Here is a 19528-nt window from a genome sequence, read left to right as displayed (position 1 = left end):
TCTCGCTGATTTGGTTCCTAGACATCTGGAGCGTTTCAGTGACTCCCATGTGTAGCGACACAAAACTATGATTCTACCGTCGTTGGCAGGGTGAAGAACCTTTTGTCACCTCGAAATCAACCCGTATATAGTCAATATGTCAGTCAACGCTCGTTTTGTCACGCTTTTCCTTCCCGTACGGCCAGGTTTTTCCTGCGAAGCTCTTTGGTGACTTCGAGAATGCCCGGCAAGCTCATCGCTGCACGTACGATTTCCAACGGACCTCCTCCCCCTGCTCGTGAAGCGGCCTCCCGCTCCGGCTCTGTCGCTGGCTCCAAATCCAGCCCCGCTTCCACCAACTCTTCGAACATAAGTAACGACTCCGCCGAATTCGTGTCCAAAGTCGGCTTCGACATCCCCGCCGAGCAGCAGTCGGTGTTCCGATCGGCTGAAACTGACACGGCGCCTGGCGAACGGTTAGGAGGGGTGCTGGGAAAGGGTGAGGCGATTCCGACGATGGGGAGCGGTGAGACTGGTCCTGGGACCAACACACAACCCATAGGATTCGACACCTCCGCGTTTACTTTGACTGCGGATGCCAGGGCTGGGGCTTCAGAGCATCTGGGCGCCACTGCGGCTGCTGGAACGGGACTTCCGCATCCCGGACAGCGTAGGGTTACGCCTGGAGCTTCTCCCGGACGAGAATACGACATTCCATTCGAACAGGAGTCGGTGCTCAGATCCGTCCTGGCACAAGCCGGTGGAAGGAGGACCGATTCGAGCTTCAACTATCCGCTGTTGGGGACCGGAGGGCAGAGAGCCAGTGCTGCTTCCTCCCTAGCCAACCTCCGAGGTTTTGCGACCAACAATTCCAACTTTTCGGGCACCCAGCTGGAGCCCGGCCCTGTCTCCAGGCTCTCTTCCATGTTGACAGCGTTGATGGTACTTGGTTTGGGTATCACTGCTTACTCGATGTGCGTACATTCGCCTCTACATAATCGCTTCAAATACTGATTTTCGGGACAGTGGGAACCTATCCAATTCTCTATCACTCTGGCCCATGTCCCTTCGAAGCGACCTTCGCGCGGGCCTCGACGAGTCAGTCAATCCCTCCCCCGAGTCCAGACAGCTGGCCGCAGACTATCTGTCCCGCGCTTGGTCACGCGCCCTTGAACTCCCTATCTCGAGATTTGGCGACGAAGATCCGCATTTGAAGCTGACCGGCATTGCCCTTGCCCTTGGCGGAATCCTCGAAGAGGACGGCAACATTCAAGATGCGTACACCGTCTACAAGCAGGCGTTGACTAGCTTGCAGGTGGGGTTGGGGTCAGAGATTGGCTCGTCGACCTCTGTCCTTCCGACCACTTCTGCGTCTGCTATGAAGGCGGAAGCGATGGAGAGAGCCACTAACCCACTGTTGCCGAGCCTTTCCACACGTGAACGCATGCGTGCTGTGGGGTTGTCCTATAAATTGGCTGAGTTGGCAGAGGAGCTGAAATTGCCAAAGTCGGAGCAGGAGAAGTGGCTGGTGTACAGCTCCGACACAGTCATCGCTGACGTTTTGGAGAGCGAAGAGTTGGCCCGGGTCACGACGGTAGAGGAGGGTACGTGCCCTTTAGGCTCAGTCATGTTGCTTACCGCTGACCGTTGGGTGAATGTTAGATGTATCCAACCTTGATGGTAGTGTGGTCGAAATGTCCCAGGAAGTCGTTGGTCAGCTCAATCCTCCCTGGTGGGCCCAAGCACGCGATTTAGCTGCTCCATTGGTGGCTTTGGGTAAGTTCTATGTGAATGAAGGCAAGGTTGAGTAAGTGACTCTACACCATGTCGTCGTCCCCTCTCACTCACGCCGGCGTTAGCGACGCGATTCCACTTTATGTCCAAGCAATCAACATCCTCAACCCTCCTGAAGGCACTGCCAATGTCAGTGACCGATGCCATGGTAAGTGTGTTACTTGGTGTCATTTGTTAGTCTACCTCACGCGATATAATGAATAGCCGCTCAGCTCATGGGCAACGTCTCTGAGCTCATGGTTCGTTCTGCAATCGGTTCGAATCCCAAGTCCTGGGACACGTCACCCTCCTTCGCCTCCTCCGTCTCGTCCTTTGCCCCGATTATCCCAGGCCATCCTTCGGTCAAGTCCTCGAACAGCAATCCTAACTCGGCCGCCCTGTTGCGTGAAGCCGAAGGGTGGGCGATTGAAGGTCTGGGGACCGCCCAAAGTGCGCAGAGGGCAGATAAATTCGATCACAATCCCGACTGTGAAATGGCGCACGCCTTGAACTTGTTCAACCTAGCAGTACTGAGAGAGGTGAGTTCCACACCGTTGGAGTTTGCGTTGAAGGTTCTCTGATACCTGGATCCTACAGTTGAATGGTGAACAATCCAATGCTCGAACTCTGTTTACGCAGTCGTTGGAGGAGTCCAAGGGTATTGGGTTCAAAGAAGGTATCAAAAACGCCGAGCGGGCAATTAGGAACCTTGGGTCGAACATTAGCTCTAGTTTCAGCAGGGCAGAGTTGGCCGAACTCGCGTCGTCGTCGTTGGAGTAAACCGTCAAGACTTTCTTCTTTCAGTACAGAACACCGTTCGATGTATCCAATGTAGCGCACTCAATCTCTTTTCACCATTGCCACTGTCAGCCCTTCAATGATCGGCGATACGACAGCTTATGTACAGCTGACAGCCGCGACATCTCGCGACATCTCTCTTTTCTTCCCTCTTCAGCGTACCGAGACTAACGGTGGCGACGAGAACATGGTCGCTACCGCTAGGTTTACACGCCTTTTGTGGATTGTCGTTCCTACTTTCGCCATCACGTTCATCGTGTTCTATGTCGACTCTCGCTCCTCCTTCGTGGACAATCCCCCGCCTCGCAAACCACCTCTCAAGAACCTCCTCAAGATCCACGAACGCCCATTCCTTTGTGACCACAACGAACACACTGTAACAGCTACAACCACAAGGACTGTCATTAGTCCTCCCCAGACTACCACCATCGTCAAATCTCCAACGCACACCCCGTCTACCTTCCAGGACATGTTTGGCTTTCCTCTGGTTGACCCAAAGGACGCCTCGCCTTTACCCAACGAGGCTGTATCGGGCCCGTCTGCCCGCCATTTCTACCGCAAGGACGGGTTATTGGAAGTTAACCCCGATGCACCCCATCCTATCTTTGAATTAATGGAGCAGGCTGAGAAGAACTGGGATGAGAAGAATAATAAGGCGAGTCGAACACTGCGCGATGCCTGCAAGGAGTATGAGAGGCGGTATGGAAGGAAGCCGCCGAAAGGCTTTGATCTATGGTACGTCCATACCATTACCCATCGACGTCGACGTCGACTAATGTGAGCGAGCAGGTGGGCCTACACCAAGGCATACAATGTTGCGCTACCGGACGAGTACGACCAAATATATCGCGAAATTGAGCCCTATTGGGGGGCTGACCCACGCCAATTGCAGCAATCTCAGCGAGAAATCGAGGACGGGTGGGACGCTATCACGCTGGGGAAAGACAAGCCCGAGGACCCGATCAGTTTGCTCAAGCACACTGACCGCACGTCGAACATTGAGTCCCATTTGTCGCTGGGGGTGCCTGCGATCTTGAAATTGCTTGAAGAAGTGCAGGACTACCTTCCTCCATTTCGAGCGGTGTTCAACCTGCATGATAATCCTTCGATTCACAAGGATTACGAACTGTTCCAGATGGGAATCCAGGCAGCCAAGGAGGGAAGATGTAAGTGGCGTGCCTCCGGGTTTACCGCTTACGTTGCTTACTATTTGATCCTTTCAAAGACATTGACTTCGATAAACCTCCTCCAGAGAAATTGGACGGCTGGAAGTCAGCGTGCGCGCAAGACTCCCCTGCCTGGGTCAATGAGATCAGATACACAAATCCCCTTCCTCCACTTCCCGAGCTTCTCGTGATGAAGTACAAGTCCCCGTATGCCTCGCCGTCGACGCCCTTGGATTCCCAGGTTCCTAAAACGTTCATTCACAACCACCGACTCACCATGGACCCATGTCTTCATCCATCTCACCTGCTAACTCATGGTCAATTCCTCTCACATGGAACCGGCCCCATCCCGAAACGCAAGTTCATCCCCGTGTTCAGCTACAGCCCCACCCTTTTGCATACCGACTTCACGCTTCCGATGACCCATGGTTTCGTCGGAGATATCTTACCACGGAGCAATGATCCCGAGTTCGATGAAAAAGAGGACCAGCGCTTGCAGTGGAGAGGGAGCAACACCGGTATATGGCCAGGAGGGGATATGCAATGGTGGCTCTCTCAACGTCCGAGACTTGTCGATTGGGCCGACCCTCGTCGGAACAATCCACCAAGTTTGGATTCCATGCTCAGGAGCCCTCCGGATGGTCGATGGAAGGTCGGAACTCCGGTTGCCCTTGATGAGAAGAATGTTTCGAAAGCGTTGTGGGCGCCATCTTTTGCTGATATTGCTTTCTCGTCGGACCCCGTGGAATGCGAACGCGATGACTGCGCTAGCAGTAGAAGTCGTGCAGAGCAGTACGAGGTACGACAAAGCCATAACGTTCCGACGCAAGGAATGTACAAATATATCGTCGATGTGCGTGTTGCTCTTGTCCGCGGGCGTACCTTCTGACCAAGCTTAGGTTGATGGGAACGCGTGGTCATCGAGGTTCAAGAGGCTACTGACTTCTAATAGTCTGATTTTCAAGGCGACCATTTATCCTGAATGGTAAATCCCATGGTTTTCCGGTCGACATTGCTTATCATCGCTTCAGGTTCGCGGATCGTATACAGCCCTGGCTGCATTACGTCCCCATTCAAGTAGACTATTCGGACCTCCTAGACTCACTCTATTTCTTCCGTGGCGACCCATCTGGAAATGGAGGACACCCTGAATTAGCGAAGCGGATCGCCAAGAAAGGTAGAGAATGGAGTTTGACGCAGTGGAGGAGAGAAGATTTGACTGCATATCTGTTCCGGTTCGCATTGCCAATGGTATATCGGGTCCTCGAATCTGACAATGGAACAGGCTTCTTCTCGAATATGCAAGGGTTATGTCTGTCGAGAGGGAGAATGGCGAACTTGACTATAGCTATAACTCCGAGGATGAAGTGGATTCTTTGCTTGGATCAGATACCGCGATGGTCGACGAGCCGCAGCAGGCGTTTAGACTGGTGATGCTTCAGAAACAGGAGGGACGGAGGAAGCTCCGAGTCCGGGCGTTGGCGTGACTGACATAATGTGAAGCCAAAAGATAGGGTCGCTTTAAAGGCATTTTCTGTTACTACTGTATACACCAATCTATCAGCATCTTACTCCAGTGAGTGGATTCAAGTAGCAGCAGGCTCTGCGGCGACACCTGATCGTCCGAGTCGGATGCCGCCAAATGCCTTCTTTTAGAAAGAGCGCGGGAACATGGCAAGCAAGAGCAAATACCTTATGTCCGTGACAGCGACCTGGCCGATCTTGCCCATCATCCACTTCGCCATGTCGACAAGAAAGCCAGTATTCTCCAAGGCGATCCTGGACATAATCTACCACGAGGCGTGCAATGATCTCAAAGACGACCTAAATGATCCAGACTCAGAAACGCGTGAATACGCTAGATGGATTTTGGGTCGCCTCTCTCTTATTTCTCGACAAGCTGAACGACACTTTCGCGCTGTTCTCTTCCACGGGTTTACAATCAGGCGTCCTAAAGCTGTAGACCTCGACTCTTTGGTCTCTCTCGAGTCATGGATTTACCGACAAATGAGATTGCTCGAGCAGGAGGCTGGGCCTGCACGCTACATCAAGGACCTTACATTGAGCTTCATGGGTCCAATAGACAAACCAAAGGAGGGTGACAGCGACTGCGATAGTTCAGACGACGATTCTTCCGAATTTGAATTCAAGTCGAAGCCATATCCCGATTCCAACATGTTCCGTTGCTCAGTCACGCTTTTCATCGACGCCATTCCGAAGCTTTTGGCCAACTTCAAGAACCTAACCCGCTTCCATATCGACAATGGCGGACCTCTTGACAAACGCCATTGCAATGGATATGCAATGTACGAGTCTACTAGCAATGTTACGGTCAACGCCCTCTTCGACTGTATCCGGCGCAATCATTCGCTAAAAGAAGTCGCCTTCACGAAGGTCGTCGGCCTCCCTATACGACATTTGATCCAGGCACTTCCGGCTTCGGTCAAATCACTCCAACTTCAAGACGTCTCATTTAGACCGGTAGAAGTCACAGACAGCGAAGAGGATCCTACAGCATTGTGCTCCTTAGAGGCGGCCACTCTGATCCTGAAACCAAAGGAGCGACTACCTTCGTGGCTATCTTCTCCGTCGTCGTCACTATTTAGGGACTTGACCAAGTTTACGTTCCACTTCCACGACGAAGGGGACGTAGCCAAAGGCTTTGGCATCTTGTCCCGGGCAGCAACGACTCTCCAGCAAATCACGCTTCATTACTACACCTGCCCACTCTCCGACAATGCTTTAGGTATGACTCAACTGTTTTGCTTGGACTATGAGACCTAACCAATATTCAATTAGGGTCATTCCCGACTCTCGAACTTCCCAATCTCTGCTCTCTGTCTCTGAAACTCGTATCAACGCCGGTTAACACTTCACATGACTTGACATGCCCGCCCACCCTTTCGACTTTCGCCTACGATCATCTCTCCAAGTGGACCTCGTCTTCTCTCGAATCCCTTGTCTTGGACTTTGAATGGCACATCGGACCTGACTCCTCAGTTCTCTACGAAGCGGAGGATGAGGAAGATGAACACGGTGATTTCCCGGGCAAGTTTGTCGACAGGAATATCAGCAGGCTGGGTCCCATCGACGACATCCTCTCTAACAACAACACTTTTCCGAAGCTCCAAACAGTCAGGTTCTTTCTCCTGGGAAAAGAGGGCGGATCGTCTGGCTTCTACAGCGATCGCGCGTCGTGGAACGAGCTCTACGGGCTTCGGAAGCAGTACATAGACGAGGCAAAAACGGCACTGTGCAGCACCATGTATCGCGTGCGAGGTGCTGGTGGGACGTTTAAAGTGGAGACGGGCTTACTCGAGTACTGGGAGAAGTACGAATCCGAGATCGAAGATCCTTTCAACGAGCCGAAATGGTGGCAACGAAAAAACGAGGACCCTTTTGACTTTCTCCTGGAATAGACGGGCGAATTCATGAACAACGCCGGTATGGGGAACACGGAGGGTGCGAGCGTAGTGATATCGCTGTGTACAACATAAAGTGAATGTGAACGGACGCCCGTAATGCAAGATGGCCCATTCCATGTACACATACTCCCGGTATTCTTTAGATACACTGGATCATGGAATTGTTAGTTGCTTCGCTCCAGACTATATTCCATTGCCAGCGCACCTGAGAGTACCATTGGTTCGAAGCTCGGCAGGTGTATGGTGAAACACACTGGGTAGGCCCAGTCCATCCTTGTCTGCAGCGAAGAGTTGTAACACCCCCTTTCCAATGCGAAACGCAATGCAAGAAACTTACCCTCCACACTGGCCGTACTGGGTTTGCAAAGGTTGACCTGGTTGAGTGACAGGAGGTTGGACGACTGGAGGCTGGGTGACCACAGGGGGTTGAGTGACGACCGGAGGTTGGGTGACAGCTGGGGGTGGCTCCTGGTTGACGGGGGGAGTGACTGTGGGGATGGTGGAGGGCTGGAGGGCGGTGTTCCAGGTGGCGGTCCTCGGGTAGGGTGTGGTCGCGATGGGAGGAGCGGTGTATCCGTATGGCCTTGGTCCAGGAACTGAGTGTTTGTTACGGGATTAGCGGTTGCTGCGATGTGGAGAGGGAATTGGACTGACTCTCGTAACTCGAAAGTTGCCTATGGATGTTGACCAAGACACCAGGATGGTTGGCACCGTAGGCACCTGAAGTGTTTAAGTACTTGTATGGGTACGCAATGAATGCCCAGCAAACACGAACCTGGGATTTTGACAGTGGGAGGTCGAGCAGTTCCGTTGCCAATGACATTCACTTGCCAGCATCCAGGATAGAATCTGAAAAATCAAGTCAGCGCAAGTGAGTCAATGAAGACATTGAGACGCACTGAGCACCGCCAGAGCCGCTAGCAACGTGAAGAGCTGGGGTAGAGGAACGTCAGGACGTCGAGTACAGCTATTTCGACACGGTGAACTTACCAAGAGCCTCGGCACGGAGGAGGTAGTTTCCAGGAGCGATATCAGGGACAGTGAAGGTGTAGTGTCCGCAGTTGTCCTTGACATAACCACGGCGATTAGCGTCCAACTCCGAGGCACATCTATCGACTTACGTTGAGGACCTGGACAGCCCAGTACATGGGGTTGTTAGAGACCAAACCCATCTCGTGGACCTTGAACCAGTTGGCCGAAGGGGCATTAGCAGTTTTGGCGTCGGAAACGGCGGCCATGTAGACTGAGATGGGACCATAGTGGTTTCCACCGAGGGCCTCGTTTCGGCAGGAGCGGTCATCGTGACTGTGCATCTCGACGGTGACCTTGTCGCCAGCTGTTCGACAAGGTGAGCAATCTGGGAGGAAGTGGGAGAGTAGGTCTTGTTACGCACGTTTGATAGTGCAGACATTAGGGCTGTTGGTGTGCCTGTTGCAAGCAAGTTCCTATGGATGGACGTGGTAAGTGATACTTCAGAGACGCGCATGAACGCCAGGATAGTACCTGCTGGTTAACGCTAATCGGATTGTTGTTAGCAGCACGTCGGAGGCAGGAAACACCACCGTCGACGCCATTAATCCAGATCTGCTGCCACGTAGAGTGGGCAGTGGCGGAAGCTGCTAAAAGTAAGAGACCGGTAAGAGATTTCATCGCAACCTCTACACCGAAAAAGCGAGTCAATTATCACATAGAGGCCACTGTATAGGCGAGACACTCACATCTTGGGGTCAAAACTCGCAGAAGTGCTTTAGGAACACGGAGGAAGGGGGTTGAGGCACTAGGCCCCCTTTTATAGAGTGCGGGGTAATGCTTCTGAGAAGCCAACAATTTGGTTGTTTGTTTCAGATAGAAGGGAGAATAGAGTCCCTAAATGGCTCGTTGAGGAGAAGCGCCATTGGTTTGGATCCATAGTTATTCCATCCTTCCGGGGTTTTTGAGAGATATAGCAGACGACGAGCTGGAAAACGGTCTTTTTTCTTATTGGTTCTTTCAAGTCGGGGGATGGTCGAATAGAGTCGCTGCATTTATTGTCAAAGACGCGTCATCAGCATCCAGAGACGGAAAGTGGCGACAAGAGTGAGGCATTTAGTTCACGACCAATGAGGCATTTCGGTAGAATTCCTGGTCATGAGGAGCTTAAATGCGCGACTGAGCTCATATCTACCCATTGAAGAAGCCTGTAACGGAATCAATGATTGAGTTTCTATAAGTATCTGCTTTTTCGCACTTACTGAGACGACCTGTTCAGTCGAACTGCATGTTGAGCTGGGTGCGACATGGTCGTCGCGGAAAGAGGGAAAGAAAGCGGAAGCTTGGCGAGGATTAGCATGGCGATGTGGCTGTGCGATTAGATAACGGCGATCTGCCATGGAGTTAGGGGCTTGGCTTTCTCCTTCCAAAAAGCCCTATTGGTGTCAAATGTGCATACTGATATCGTGATAGTCGTGGCATCGTAAAATACATACATCACAAGAAAGCATGAAAACAGAAAATACATTCTAATGCAGCAACTCTGTGGTCGTCAAAATCGTCCAAGTTTTCCTTCCACCCAACACATCAAGCACGGTGACTGGAATCTTCCCCGACTTTCGCAGTCGTCACTCCAATCTGGTATTCAGGACTAGGAGGCGGCTTCCTCTTAATCTTGTTCACTCCACTCGGCATCGCAACTATAACCGCGACTTCCATGCGCTTCTCCTCACCACTAACGACATGGTCCGTTGCCGGCGACACAACTCCCTTCTCCAAGTCCACGCCTGATCCGGTGCGAAGTGAACGATCTCTCTGAATGAATGGCTCGCTGCTGGCTCGAGAGATGGGGGACAGAGGGTAACCAGTAGATTCCGAGGAAACGGCTGTTGGACTACCGAGACGCCCGCGTTTGGAAAAGAATCGCGAGAACCAGCCTCGATTTTCGTCTTCGTAATCCTCGTGGGATGGGGTGGGTGTAGCGCTCGAAGTGACATAACCAGTAGTGGGATAGCGTGCCCAGTAGGATGGAGGGGGTCCGGTGTCGGTAGCAGTAGAGGAGAGAGCAGTTTCAAAGTGGTCGTAGGGTTGAAGATCTTTGGGGGCTCGGATCATCGAGGCTGAAAGAGGCTAGCGGATGATCATCAACATCGTTTGCAACTTGAGATGGGGACGTAGGACGACTTACGGTAATGCTCGTCCAGCTCCAGTTAGATCCCTTCCTACTATGTCCGTTTCCCTGCGCGTCAAAGATGACGGTGTTTCCCCACTTCTCTTCCGGGGTCCTGTCACCCTTCAAGAATTTGGACTGCCCAACTGGACTCTCTCCGGTGGCTTGAACACCCAGCAACTGCACTTCATGAAACTTCGGCTTCTCCTTCTCTCCACCTCCCTCCGCCGCGCCTACATCCAAATCGCGGTTCATCCCCAAAAGCCCTCCAAAGCCCATAAACCTATGCCCTCCACCAGTAAACCCAGAACCCTCGATCAACGAGTCCATCCGCCTCTGCCGCTGTCTCGAAAGGTACCTCCTCCTCGATGCAATCGCACAGCAGACAAACATGAGCAACAAAACCACAAAGGTGATCAGGAACCCGAAGAAGTAACTCGCGCCTCGTCGCGCAGCGTTGCCGTTCGCGGTGTCCTCTTGGCCGAACGCTTTGGCGGAATCGGGGCCAAAGCCGTAGGCAGATCCAGTGTAGTGGCCGTAGTAGGGACCGGTATAGGTGTAGCGACCATTGAAGCCTGTCATGGTTGGATACAGAGTCACGCTATGGGGAGAGTCGACCATGGAGGTCGGCGGTGTGAAGAGAAGCAGGTAGTGGTATACTGTACGTAGAAGAGCGTGGCCGCCTGCGTCTTGGGTGTAGGCTAGCGACGAACAAAGTTAAACGGCCTCTAGCTTTGGTTCCTGGGCCGATCGTCGTGTACGCAGAGGTGAGCAAGGTGCCGCCTCGTGTGTTGAACTCTAGAACGAATTCAAAAGTAAGTCGTGAACGTCGTATTCCGTCGTTGCTGCTCGTATAATAGTCGTCCAATGCTCAAGTCTTGATAACAACTAAAAGGATAAAAAGCATGGATCAGTCTCCATGAAACACGGAGCAGAGAAGAAGAAGAAAGGTACAGATGGCTCGTATCGAGGTACAACTAGAGGCGAGACCCGCTCATATGAAGTTCATCGAGGGTTTCTGACCGAGCACGATGGGAAGAGAAGAGGAAGAGGAGGAAAGAAAAGAAGAGGGGGTTCGTAGAGGGCGCAGATAACGTGCATTAGAAATGGCCTGCCAGTCTTCGGACAGATGATCAGTTTCAAACCGAAAAACGTCAAGAAACTGCGTCACAGTGTATTTAGCACAAAACTGTGCTACTCGTGATCGCGCCACAGTGAGGCCTGGAGTCCCCTGCGTTGGCAGCGGGTATGTGACTCAGGGCCAGGCCGGAATTGAATTTTGTGAAGGGATGAACGCAGCTTGGGCATGCCTCGAGGTAAGATCCAAATAAAAGGAGAATTGCGCTCACCTATTCTCTTGAATATGATTAGGTACAGATGGCCATACTGCTTCTTCGAAGTCGTCTTAAAAAGATTATTTCTTCTTTTTCAACCTTATCTAGAGTTGTAATGGGTTCTGGAAACGTAAGCTCCAGACCGCTCATCACCAACTTCAGGAGACAGTGGCTTACCGAGTTTCTTTAGGAGGAGCTCGTAAAGTGGATGGGGGAACTAGCATTCGAGTTGGCTCCAGCTCAAGTTCAGTCCAGCCTGGTGTGGGTAATGACGTCATAGGGCGGAGGAAATCGAAAAGGCGAAATCCGAATACCGGATCAACGGCGTCCCGCGGTGACTGCACGGGCGCTTAAGTGCGATGGTCCCCCAAAGGCTTTGTCTCCAACCATCCCGCTAGAGAGCTGCGCAATTGCAATCTAGACATCAATTATTATTCTAAGGGACGATTAAGTGAGCGACTAATGACCATGAAAACGAACGACAGACGAAGATGATGTTCTACTCTAAATACCAATTGCGATGTGGGCGAGAAAAAACGATGATGCTAACGCTACAAAGGAGAAAAAGAAAACCAATTCAACTCTGGAAATCATAAGCCAGAGACCAATTACGACCTCCAACAAGACCAATACCCACTATCACGACTCCTCTAAAACCTGCCCAAAGTCGCACCAATAGCGGCAGGACCACGTGCGACCCAATCCTCCGGAGGAATACGATCATGAAGGGAAGACGAGAACAACAGGTTATTTTCGGGGTGGAACGCCCATTTGGCCGGGTCTGGAAGAGGTGCGGAGGTGACAGCCTTTAGCTCGTTGCCTGCGTGTATTCGCGTCAGGGTGATGTGGAAGGATGTGAGGCGTACTGGTACTCACGGATGATGTTGGATGTGAAATGGTCCAGGTTCTGTTTCGACAAGTAAGTTACGGCGATTTGAGAGAACAGAGGAATTGGGACCGACCAAATCATTCTTGTCGTAACCGAATGGATTCTCAATCTCTTCACCAGCCACGAGGAACCCAAAGAAGATGAAGCTCTGATTATCCGGTCAGTCTATCTATTGTGGAAGCGACGGCGCAGAGCTAGGCACTCACAGCAATCGTTGTGGCAGGGATCGTAACCCATTGAAGAGGTTTCCAAAGCTGGAAAGGCTTTGGAGTAACAGGCTCTCAGTATATGCCGTCGAGATATAACGCGGACAAGCATACCAATGCCAAGCAATAAACGATGGTGGTCACCCATAGGTGGATGGAGTACCTAAACTATCGTCAGCACCGGCACGATTTCGAGAAAATGTTTAGTCGTGACTCACGAGAAAGGAACAGGGGTAGTCAGGATACGCTCCAAGCCAGTCAGACTGTCAGTGAGGAGGTTGAGGTTGTAATGCAAATAGTCTATAATATCTTTTTCAGCGCTCTCGTTCTCCCGACATTTGAGGATCACATACTGTATGTAGGCACATCGCAATGCTTCCGCCTTTGAAGAGCCGAAACATACGAGCTCTGAAAGGGCAACATCAGCTTTGCTCAAACCCGCATTCCAACCCCAACTCGAACGCACCAAATACAACGAAATCTCCAACGGCAAATTCTGCGAAATAATCTTACTCCGCATCTTCGCCCTAATCCTCGCCGCCTTCTTCCCCTTTACATCATGACCCCGCGTATTGAAGAATCCAATCAATAGCGAAAAGGGGAACAAATCAAAGATGGTGTACTTGGGCGGGTTGGACGCGGGGAACAAGTACATCTCCTCTTCAGCGGGAAGGATAACCCTTGATTTCTCGGGAATGTGGAAGCTGACGCGGGAGTTGGGAGATTTTATGGAACCGCTGCGGAAGGAGGACTTGCGGTTGCGAGCTTTGCCTGAGGATGGAGATGCGGGCGAGGCTTGGGCCGGTAAAGGCAATGATGTCGAGTTTGCCGTGGCGGTTGTGTCGTCGTCGTTCTCCTTGTGAGGAGAGGCCGGCACCAGGTCGACCTGGATATTATCGGAATATGAGGGGCGGCCGGGAGGAAGCGCATACGCTGGTAGGAACTTGACAAGGTGGTAAAGGTCCCTGGATCAAAACGGGTGAGGGAGGATCGCCTGGACTTGGGAAGACCATGACGTACTCGTAGTAGATACCATCTTCAGCCCTGAGATAATGCTTGGTAGCAACAGCGAAGGCCTCCAGCAAATTTATGACAGTCTTCTTCTCGACGAGTGACCTTGCTTTGAGTTCCTGAGCATGTTCCGGGGTCTCCCCAGCCTCGTCTGAGGCGATCAATAACCTCGGTCAGTACCTCATTCAAAGTGCAATTTGAATACCGACGCACCGGGCACAAAGAACCAAACCAACCGCGCAAAGTTTCTCGAGGCAAAGATAATCTGGGACCAAAGCCTCCTCCCTTCATTATACCGCTCAAAAGAGGACGTCGTTCTGTACGAAATGACGAAACCAAGCACGGTACCAAGCCTATGATCGATCGACATTAATCATAATCCTTTTGGGACTGACATTTTGGTTCCGCTTGAACCTAAACATGAACATTGAACTTACACTGTGAGCAACGTGGTTTCAATGCGGAGGGGATGCCCTTGGTGGTTGAGGACGGTAATGAGGGTGGACCAAGCGCCGAAGAAAACTAGGATGTGCCAGCATCGGAAGAGCGCTGTAGCGAGTACGGCGTGAACAAAGGAACTCCCTGGTTTCTCTCGCGGTGCGAACCTAAGTAAACGGGCGGTTAAATAACCTTCAACTCGAAACTGAGAGTCGGGACATACGGATCGGGCACGCGAAACCCTTTATGCGAGAATACAGTGTCGCTTCGCTGTCAGGGACGTCGATAAAGGTCATTTAGAATGCGATGCTAAGCGGTGATGGCGTTGCACGTACAGATAGAGGCGGAACTGGCGGAGGGTCGTTGTTCTGGCTTGCCATGAACAGAGGATGAGATGATGGTCTTTGTGAACGTTAACGGTCGCCGAGCACGACGTTGTGCCCAACTATAGATGGTCTTGGCACGGTGTGACACAGCCGTGGCAGCCTCTGGCCGCCGCAAGGCCACCATTCCGGACGATGTCCATCCCTCATCACATCTTCATCACTTTCGCTAAAACAGCGGTGTATCAGGCTATCTTTAGACCAAGTTCTGACGCCTATTTTTGAGTCTACTTTCCGACTTGTTCATCAACTGTAACACGCTCTGGCAGAAAAAGTCAGAAGTCCGCCAGGGTCTTGAAGGACCTGGGTTCAATCCATCCTCGTCGTATTACTATTATTATAGTTTTCTCAAATTTCACCTTACGAAATGGACATGGCACCAACGAAGATGTTCACGGAGACCACAACATAGATGGATGGCGAAACATTTATTTCTCCTGTGTTCACATATCAAAATAAACCCACATCTACCAATACGATTGATTGTCCAGCCACACTTGAGGCTTCGCAACCTGGTTCCGTACCACTTAGAGGCACTACAAAAGGCACAGTCAGTATCGTCTTTACAACGAATATCACTCATAGAGCATACCTGGTGGTACCATTGGTTAGAAACGTTGCAAGTATAAGGAGGCTGGCATTGAGTAGGTCCGGTCCATCCCTGGCCTCCGCACTGGCCGTATTGAGTCTGCATAGGTCCGCCGGGTTGGGTGTTAGGCGGGGGTGGTTGGACGACAGGGGGTTGAGTGACGACGGGGGGCTGGGTCACGACGGGAGGCTGAGGGTTGGGCTCAACGTTGACCGGAGGCACGACGGTAGGGACAGTTGAGGGTTGGTTGGCGGTGTTCCAGGTGGCGGTCCTTGGGTAAGGGGTGTTGGCAATGGGAGGAGCGGTGTAGCCGTAGGGCCTTGGGCCGGGGACTGCACATCATGTCTGAGCGAAGATACTTTGGGAAGCACATGAGGAACACGTACTGATGTAGGTGGACAACTGCTGGTGGATGTTGATCAAGACACCGGGGTCGTTGGCGGAGATGGCACCTGGGAGCCTGACGGTGGGGGGTCGGGCAGTTCCGTTGCCGATGACGTTGACTTGGAAGCATCCAGGGTAGAATCTGTCGAGATTCGGTGAGATCCTATTCAGACGCTCAACCGAGGAATAAACTTACTGAGCACCACCAGGGCTACCAGCAGTGTGGAGAGCTAGAATGAAAACATTAGGATTTCCCACCTATGATAGAGAAGTGAACGTACCCAAAGCCTCAGCACGGAGGAGGTAGTTTCCAGGAGCGATGTCCGGGATGGTGAAGGTGTAGTGACCGCAGTTGTCCTAACCCACTCTCAGTATCCTTTCCTCAACTCAACAGTGGAGCTGATACTCACGTTGAGGACCTGGTCAGCCCAGTAGACAGGGTTGTTGGAGACCATACCCATCTCGTGGATCTTGAACCAGCCAGCAGCAGCACCATCGGCGGTTCTGGCGTCGCTGACAGCAGCCATGTAGATGGAGATGGGGCCGTGGTGGTTGCCACCGAGAGCCTCGTTTCTGCAGGACCTGTCGTTGTGTTGGGCGTGCATCTCGACGGTAACCCTGTCGCCGGCTATATGGCATGAAGTTTAGGACAGGACCATCCGCGCGAAAGGACGAGTAAACATACGCTTGATGGTACAGATGTTGGGACTGTTGGTGGCTTGGTTGCAGGCCATTTGCTATTGAGGAGATCAGATACATTAACCAGAAGCCTCCAATGAGAGTTTACTTACAGGCTGGTTCACGCTAATGGGGTTGTTGTTGGCAGCTCGTCGAAGGCAAGATGTACCACCATCGACACCGTTAATCCAAATCTGTTGCCATGTCGAGTGGGCAGTGACCGAAGCGGCCAAAAACAAGATTGCTGCCAAAGACTTCATGTCTGATTCTGCAGGGACAAGGTCAGAGGGATGCTGTTGATGATTGGGAGCAAAATTTCGACGCACGTCTCCGCTTTTATACGAACGGTGCAGAACGAGGGAAGAGAGAGAGAGGAAGACGAAGCACGACGTTTATAGGAATCCGGGGGTGCTTCTGAGAAGCAGCATTCTTGTGTGTCTTGTTTTCGGATAATATGTGCGGGGTCACATTCAGTCAGGGAGGGAAAGTACCACACATGATCCAGGGTTCTTCCAGTCGTTTCCGAGGTTATCGAGTTCACTGAGATGCATCGGCGGGAAGTGACTTGTCGGGTAGAAGCAGGCATACGGCCTTCCATCATCGCGACAGACGACTCGTCTGCTTGGCTTGGTCAATCGTTGGATTCCATCCGAATAGCCAGAGAGAAGAGACTCACCTCAACCTTCTTGACATCCGGCAAATTCCTCCGAGAGCAAAGAGACACCATGGGTCTGACCCGATTGCGGTGTCTACAACTCTATAGCCGATGTATCTGAGCATTTTGGGAGCACCTGGTGCCCAATGTTTTTAACGTTCTAGCGCGCCAACTGAAACTGTATGTCAGTGTCATGGTGGAAGGAGGCAAAGTTGTAGCAGGTGGCTGTGCTCACCTTTACCAAACTCGACATCGCCCCTGTCACGTAAGGTCGCGTCTAGTCTCAGTCGCGTTCTACGCGTTCCCTGAGTCGCAGAACGCTCGATATCACCATATCGCGTCTAAAGAAGTAAAGTCAATCCTTTCCATACCAAACAAGCTGGCTTAAAAGAAACGTTCACACCCAACCAATCGAGATAACGATACAATGTTGAATTCAAACCTCGAAGAAAAAATACAAGAATTGAAAGGCCAACAGACCATTCGAGAGAATATGATACATGTTCTACTACAGATTAAATACTAAGCGGGTATACATCTTCACAATCACCAAACACTTTTGCTTCGCGCCCAAGCCTTCAGCACTTCAGTCCCGAAAGCTGAAGCTCTAAAGAGGCTTAGAGGCACTGGTGGTACCACTGGTTGGAAGCAGTACAAGTGTAAGGAGGCTGGCACTGGGTAGGGCCGTTCCAGCCCTGGCCACCGCACTGGCCGTACTGAGTCTGGAGGGGTCCGCTGGGGGGAGCGGTGGGGGTCACGACGGGGGGCTGCTGGGTGGTGGGAGGAACAGGGGGCTGGGAGGTCACGACGGGGGGAGCAACGGTGGTGACGGGTGGGGGGTTGGTGCCGCCACCGACAGGGGGAGTGACGGTGGGGACGGTCGTGGGCTGGAGAGCGGTGTTCCAGGTGGCGGTGGTGGGGTAGGGAGTGTTGGCCACGGTGGCGGGGGAGGTGCCGTAGGGGCGGGGACCGGGGACTAGGGTAACGCGTCGTCAATATCCAGATAAATATATAATTAAGGAGGGTGATACTCACTGATGTAGGTGCTCTGAGGGCGGTACATGTCGAACAAGACACCAGGGTCGGTAGCCTTGTAAGCACCAGGGAACTTGACAGTCTCAGTGGGCCTGCCAGATCCGTTGCCAACAACGTTGACCTGGAAGCATCCGGGGTAGAACTGGGCACCACCGATGGAGCCAGCAACGTGCAAGGCGATAACCTCGGAACGGATGAGGTAGTTGCCAGGGGCGAGGTCAGGGACAGTGAAGGTCCAGTGACCGCAGTTGTCGTTCAAGACTTGGACAGCCCAGTAGACAGGGTTGTTGGAGGCCATACCCATCTCGGAGACCTTGAACCAGTCGGCAGCGTTGGCATCGGCGGTGCGGGCATCGTCAACCTTGGCCATGTAGACCATGACGGGGCCGTAGTGGTTGCCGCCAATGGCTTCCTGAGCACAGGATCGGTCGCCATGCTGAGCGTGCATCTCGACAGTGACCTTGTCGCCGGCTAGAGTACAAAAGTTCAATTAAGTGTGAACATCACTCGGTTGCGTAAATCAAGACGTACGTTTGATGGTGCAGACATTAGGGCTGAGAGTGTGAGCATTGCAGGCAAGTTCCTTCAAGACCAACGCGTCAGTAAGATCCCAAGTCGACGCGTAACAGTGGAACATACCTTTGCACCAACGTCAATAGGGTTGTTGTTAGCAGCCCTTCGGAGGCAAGAAGTACCACCATCAACACCGTTGACCCAGATCTGCTGCCAGGTAGCATGGGCAGCAGCAGTAGCAGCGAGGAACAAGAGCGAGGCGAACGACTTCATCTTGTAAAATGAAAGTGAGATAGGAGTTCTAGGGTGAGTGGTGGATGGGAAGGGTACGTTGACCTGTCCTCCACCCTCCAAATCCCATGGGCTTTATATACCCCACCTCGCAGTCAATGGAACATTCCATCCCACCCCGACCAAGGCCAGCCCGAGGGGTGCAATCCAGACACCACAACGGTCAAATTGTCATAGTAGGAAACCGACCAGCCACACTCCATACCGCACCATACGGTAACCAACGCATAATTTCCCAGTACCACGGAGATTTTAGATCAAACGCCCGTCTGAGCCGAATCCCGAAGAGGGCTTGGTGGTGCAGAGACGTCCAGAGAAGGGCAGAAAGGCACCTGAAAAGGGAGAGTCCGTGGAGCGTCATAACCATGATAACATCCGAGTTCCCTGTTGTCCAATTAGAGGCTATAGACACCTTCAGTTGGGAAACCAATGGGGATACAGGTGATCGCGAAGGCTGAGCGTTCGAAGATCGTAGGAGACAGTCGAGTCCCGTGGAGGTTTTAGAAGTTCTCCAGAGGCGTTTTTAGGAAAAACCGTTCACGCCATAAATCCGCACTTTATCCAGAGAGAATGCGGGGAAACAAGAGGATCGAGTGGGAGAGTGCCAAGTACGGGGTCTTTCATCGTGGGTGGGTCTTGCAGGAGAAGGTGGAGAGTGTGCGATTTTGTCACTTGAAGCTGCCTTCAATTCGCACTCTTTGGATCCTGCTTCAAACACCTAAATACACCCAATAATCATTAGGTCGACACTAGAAACGTCGTCCGAATCGAACGCACCTCGATCCCCATACCCCACCCTCCTCGAATAGTACCGCAGTTGATCCGGACAACTTCCACCCAAC

The 19528-nt window shown here is 52.2% G+C and overlaps 8 protein-coding genes across 8 annotated transcripts; 3 read left to right on the top strand and 5 right to left on the bottom strand.

Annotated features, from left to right (window-relative positions):
• Positions 1-219: 219 nt before the first annotated feature.
• Positions 220-2532, top strand: CC1G_03532 (hypothetical protein; the record flags this gene model as incomplete). The annotated part of the gene is made up of 6 exons (XM_001832466.1): positions 220-953; positions 1006-1583; positions 1642-1786; positions 1839-1921; positions 1978-2291; positions 2350-2532. 6 exons carry the CDS (start codon positions 220-222, stop codon positions 2530-2532), a joined length of 2037 nt encoding a protein of 678 aa, XP_001832518.1.
• Positions 2533-2629: 97 nt separating this feature from the next.
• On the top strand, positions 2630-5203 carry CC1G_03531 (Cap3p; the record flags this gene model as incomplete). The annotated part of the gene is made up of 5 exons (XM_001832465.2): positions 2630-3285; positions 3340-3716; positions 3776-4569; positions 4767-4951; positions 5002-5203. 5 exons carry the CDS (start codon positions 2630-2632, stop codon positions 5201-5203), a joined length of 2214 nt encoding a protein of 737 aa, XP_001832517.2.
• A 256-nt stretch (positions 5204-5459) lies between these two features.
• CC1G_03530 (hypothetical protein) lies at positions 5460-7135 on the top strand (the record flags this gene model as incomplete). Its single annotated transcript, XM_001832464.1, has 2 exons — positions 5460-6462; positions 6516-7135. 2 exons carry the CDS (start codon positions 5460-5462, stop codon positions 7133-7135), a joined length of 1623 nt encoding a protein of 540 aa, XP_001832516.1.
• Positions 7136-7474: 339 nt separating this feature from the next.
• CC1G_03529 (hypothetical protein) lies at positions 7475-8791 on the bottom strand (the record flags this gene model as incomplete). Its single annotated transcript, XM_001832463.2, has 8 exons — positions 7475-7737; positions 7796-7861; positions 7917-7990; positions 8041-8074; positions 8132-8207; positions 8263-8477; positions 8535-8586; positions 8645-8791. 8 exons carry the CDS (start codon positions 8789-8791, stop codon positions 7475-7477), a joined length of 927 nt encoding a protein of 308 aa, XP_001832515.2.
• A 440-nt stretch (positions 8792-9231) lies between these two features.
• Positions 9232-11825, bottom strand: CC1G_03528 (hypothetical protein; the record flags this gene model as incomplete). Its single annotated transcript, XM_001832462.2, has 6 exons — positions 11792-11825; positions 11630-11736; positions 10299-11168; positions 9743-10240; positions 9373-9546; positions 9232-9318 (listed from the first exon to the last, which is right to left on the bottom strand). The coding sequence occupies exons 3-6, from the start codon at positions 10899-10901 to the stop codon at positions 9232-9234; spliced, it is 1362 nt and encodes a 453-aa protein (XP_001832514.2). The 5' UTR covers positions 10902-11168; positions 11630-11736; positions 11792-11825.
• Positions 11826-12264: 439 nt separating this feature from the next.
• On the bottom strand, positions 12265-14538 carry CC1G_03527 (hypothetical protein; the record flags this gene model as incomplete). The annotated part of the gene is made up of 13 exons (XM_001832461.2): positions 12265-12434; positions 12491-12521; positions 12577-12651; positions 12710-12766; positions 12824-12872; positions 12928-13009; positions 13063-13117; positions 13176-13674; positions 13730-13871; positions 13934-14073; positions 14158-14325; positions 14382-14428; positions 14494-14538. 13 exons carry the CDS (start codon positions 14536-14538, stop codon positions 12265-12267), a joined length of 1560 nt encoding a protein of 519 aa, XP_001832513.2.
• A 530-nt stretch (positions 14539-15068) lies between these two features.
• CC1G_03526 (endoglucanase II) lies at positions 15069-16452 on the bottom strand (the record flags this gene model as incomplete). The annotated part of the gene is made up of 8 exons (XM_001832460.1): positions 15069-15077; positions 15134-15462; positions 15517-15656; positions 15711-15744; positions 15796-15871; positions 15925-16142; positions 16200-16251; positions 16306-16452. 8 exons carry the CDS (start codon positions 16450-16452, stop codon positions 15069-15071), a joined length of 1005 nt encoding a protein of 334 aa, XP_001832512.1.
• A 1012-nt stretch (positions 16453-17464) lies between these two features.
• On the bottom strand, positions 17465-18668 carry CC1G_03525 (endoglucanase II; the record flags this gene model as incomplete). The annotated part of the gene is made up of 4 exons (XM_001832459.1): positions 17465-17823; positions 17883-18353; positions 18414-18465; positions 18522-18668. 4 exons carry the CDS (start codon positions 18666-18668, stop codon positions 17465-17467), a joined length of 1029 nt encoding a protein of 342 aa, XP_001832511.1.
• Between the last annotated feature and the right edge of the window lie 860 nt (positions 18669-19528).

The sequence above is a fragment of the Coprinopsis cinerea genome, assembly GCF_000182895.1.
Source record: "Coprinopsis cinerea okayama7#130 chromosome 9 map unlocalized cont3.9, whole genome shotgun sequence".
Lineage (NCBI taxonomy): Eukaryota > Fungi > Basidiomycota > Agaricomycetes > Agaricales > Psathyrellaceae > Coprinopsis > Coprinopsis cinerea.
The sequence above is the reverse complement of the archived record's forward strand: the minus strand, read 5'-3'. Positions and strand labels throughout refer to the sequence as shown.